Below are 3,726 nucleotides of genomic sequence, written 5' to 3' on the forward strand. Positions count from 1 at the left end.
CAATATGTGGTGAGGGCCACTGCAGTAAACTGTTAATCAGAGTATAAAAACACATTGCTTATTAAAACTACTTCTCTTGCCCAAAGCCAAAATTATTGCTCTTGCTGCTTTCCCTCTTATGTGTAAGATGGGAAGGATTTTGCAGGATAGTTGTCTGCTTGAGCTCAGGCTGCAAATTATCCAGGATATTCTATATAGTTCTGGTTCGCTCACAATAACGTTGATGATCAACCCTTCCCTCAAGATCCGAAGACATTGAAAGACAAAACTAGGTTTATTATGGGCTATGGAACTAAGGATGAGGCATGGGACAGGCATTTGAACCCAAAAGTTTGGCAGATGATTCAAGCAGGTTTATGATTATTCTCAGCTTCTTTGGCGCGACGTTCCTTGCGTCGCTTGACGTCCCAATTGAAGACCCGAGCGATGTTGACTTGGGTGGTGGTGATCTGGTTTCTCAGATAAGCCTGTTCTTCTGAGACTTCTTCTAGCTTTAACTTGGCCGACTCGATCTTGTTCTTCAGTAGTTCACGTGCCTCTGATAGTGGGTATGCGAGCATGGTGTTTGCCTGGAAACGAGATAGGGGGACTAAGATCAGCCAAAAGATAGACGAAAAGAATAAATCAACGAAATCCTGCTGACGCCAAGCCATAGGTACACTTCTTCAACGGGCTCGACAACTGCACTAGTATACACTGTATCCGCCAATTCGAAGTGAGTTTCTAACGATTCATTAGCTTCCTGTAAGCGGTCACGAAATAAGGTTAAAAGCGCATTTCCAAGAACCTAAGTGATCCCTCAACTATCGGAAACCATCAACTTGTAATGATGGATACATACCTTTTTCAGTTGTAACAGCTCTACGGCTTCTAATGTCCGCTCCAATTCCGGAATCTTCTCTTCAAATCCCAGCTGTTTCTGTAACGTACTCTTTTCCATAAATTGGTACTTTCTGAACTCGGAAAGGCGGACATAAATTCACGGACAGGAATTGGTGAATTTTACGCGTGCGAGAGAGAGAGAGAGAGAACCGTGAAAATTACGGATGATAGACTCACATACCCAATCATCTGTTGCCAAGCCTGTAGAGCAGGTTCGATCTCAGCATCCGGTCCACCCAAGTAATCCTCGACATTATCCTGTTTGATTTTTCGAGCCCATCAATGACTGACCTATGAGTTATATACGGGGGATGAATGGGGTTGGAGATCTAGTTCTGAGAGATGAAAGAGAGAGACAGAAAAAACTGTTACAAGTCGAAGGAATGCTGACGATGAAGAGAGCCTCGGGGATACCTCTTGGGCCAACTTGAGTGGTGGTGACAATGTTCGGCTGTTGACTCATCCCGGGAGTGATGGTGTGAGGGTATCTGAGTTATTTGTGCCTTGAGAGATGAGTCTTCTTGGGTTGCTGATTTGGTTTGATAGCTGGTGGTGGTGCCATCAAGTCACCCCCAGCTCTGAGTTTCGATCGTCGCCACAATTCTAAGGCGGGCGGATGTCAGAAACATACTATTTCAGGTTCATATTGAATAAAATCTAGTTCATGCCACGTTTAAGCCCTATCCACTGACCCTTGCCTTGATCCAGGGAAAGAAGTCTCGATCAATTCCCATTGGCATCACAGGACACAACGGCAGGCATCAGCGCATTCCGACGTACCCACTGGTACAGAAAATCTTTTTCGAACAGTCCCTTCGATCCATCCAAGCAAGCCTTCGCCAACCCGCGCTACTTCTGTCGCGTACGAACATTCAAGATGGCCTCGGAAAACGTGTCTTCTGGAGAGGTCAAGAAGCCTCGGCTCGAGTCACCTCTGATCGGAACTCATAGTGGCACCTTCCATGCTGATGAAGCATTGGCTGTCAGCTTGTTAAGAAGCTTGGACAAATTCAAATCATCTCGTCTGTCTCTCTTCTTTCTGTCGATCTATCATATATAATTATTTTTGCGGCGATTGAAATAAACGCTTGACGGATGAAAGTGACATGATTGAATTTCGTCTTCTGATACATAGGTTTGGTGAGAACCAGAGATCCCGCCGTGCTTGAAACTTGCGATATCGTTGTTGATGTAGGTGGACAATATGACCCAGCGCGTCATCGCTACGATCACCATCAACGCGAGTTCTCAGAGACCTATTCAGGAGACCATCGCACAAAGCTTTCCTCCGCTGGTCTGATTTACAAGTAAGCAGACCTTTTCCTGAAGCTTAAGGTGGCTTCGTTTTTGTTTCTCTTCCTAATATGAATAGATTTCAAGGTGGATGATCACTTACGCAACTTTCTTATTTTCTCCTCATAGACATTTCGCGTCAGAAATCGTGGCCAGTCATTTGAACATTCCCATCAATGACCCCACAGTTCCAATTCTCGTCGCGAAACTGTACGATGGTTTCATTGAAGCGATCGACGCGATTGACAATGTGAGGTTTGAAGACTATTTTGCAGAGTTCCATCTTGCTTAATTTCATGGCATGTTTGTTAGGGCATAGAACGGTACGAAACTGTTGACCAGGACGGCAAACCTACCGATCTAACCGTCAAAACCAGATACCAATCTTCTACCGACTTGAGCAGTCGCATAAGTCATGTAATATACCCTGCCGTTCTAGTCGTTTCTTTGACAAACGATTTCCATCTTCCAGTGTTTGCTTACTTGATATACATTACCTCCCCTGGTTGTCTGGCTGAAATAGCTGAACCCCGCGTGGAATGAGCCGGTCAACAACGCAATTCTAGATGTCAGTTGAATTATTCTTTGTATCATTCAACCAGATCAAGATATGCGAACTCCGATTGGCCTTCAATCACGCTTGACCAGGTCCTGCAGTGAAAACGCAAAAGTTTATCCACACTAGCGATCCTAACTCGATCACGCTTTTCTTTCTTTCCTTGCAGGCTCAATTCGAAAAAGCCTCTAGTCTCGCAGGATCCGAATTCTTTTCTCGCTTAGATTATTTCTCCAAGGCTTGGTTACCTGGTCGAGAGCTGGTTGTTAAAGCTTTGGAGAACCGGTTTACTAATCAGGCCCAAGACAAACTGGGCAGAGTGCTCATCTTCGATAGCTTTTGCCCTTGGAAAGTACGTTTCTCATATGCCTCAAGAGTATGATGGTGTTCGCGCAGCACAATTTTGACTAGTTTTGTACCTTTTCTAGGATCACCTTCACACCTTGGAGAAGACCACCCTGACAGAGTCCTGTGAGCGACCTCTGTATGTTCTTTACGCAGACGAGAGTCAAAACTGGAGGATCCAGGCCATCCCCGTGAGCCCGGGGGGATTTGAATCACGTAAAGCACTGCCCGAAGCCTGGCGTGGGGTGCGGGATTCAGCTCTCAGTGAGCTCATCGACATCCCTGGCTGCATTTTCGTACACGCTTCCGGCTTTATCGGCGGCCATCAAAACTTCGAGGGTGCCTTGAAAATGGCTCAAAAGGCGCTTGAAGCCTAGCCTAAACTACCTGGCCCCAAACTCTCCGGCATTCCTACGCACCTGAATATTGTCTTTTCCAAGAAGCTTTGGCAGAATCACAAAAAAAAAGTTTTCAAAACTCCTTTGCAAATCCCATATCTTTCATATATACTCGGAGTTTTCATTTGACAGGTGTCAGATATGGCTCAAGGCTAAATTTAAACAGAGCCATCATCCTTGAGCAGATGGTCTTGGAGTAGATTACAGGGAACACTGAGGTCATATTTGGAACCAGAGCTGCTCATTGACCCT

The 3,726-nt window shown here is 45.4% G+C and overlaps 2 protein-coding genes across 2 annotated transcripts; one reads left to right on the forward strand and one right to left on the reverse strand.

Moving 5' to 3' along the window:
• Positions 1–344: 344 nt before the first annotated feature.
• PtA15_1A338 (uncharacterized protein) lies at positions 345–1,345 on the reverse strand (the record flags this gene model as incomplete). The annotated part of the gene is made up of 5 exons (XM_053165355.1): positions 345–569; positions 644–742; positions 842–953; positions 1,064–1,140; positions 1,274–1,345. 5 exons carry the CDS (start codon positions 1,343–1,345, stop codon positions 345–347), a joined length of 585 nt encoding a protein of 194 aa, XP_053016555.1.
• A 414-nt stretch (positions 1,346–1,759) lies between these two features.
• Positions 1,760–3,453, forward strand: PtA15_1A339 (uncharacterized protein; the record flags this gene model as incomplete). Its single annotated transcript, XM_053165356.1, has 7 exons — positions 1,760–1,904; positions 2,018–2,189; positions 2,305–2,425; positions 2,488–2,592; positions 2,699–2,743; positions 2,901–3,083; positions 3,160–3,453. 7 exons carry the CDS (start codon positions 1,760–1,762, stop codon positions 3,451–3,453), a joined length of 1,065 nt encoding a protein of 354 aa, XP_053016556.1.
• Positions 3,454–3,726: the final 273 nt, after the last annotated feature.

This window comes from Puccinia triticina, chromosome 1A, assembly GCF_026914185.1.
Source record: "Puccinia triticina chromosome 1A, complete sequence".
Taxonomy (NCBI): Eukaryota; Fungi; Basidiomycota; class Pucciniomycetes; order Pucciniales; family Pucciniaceae; genus Puccinia; species Puccinia triticina.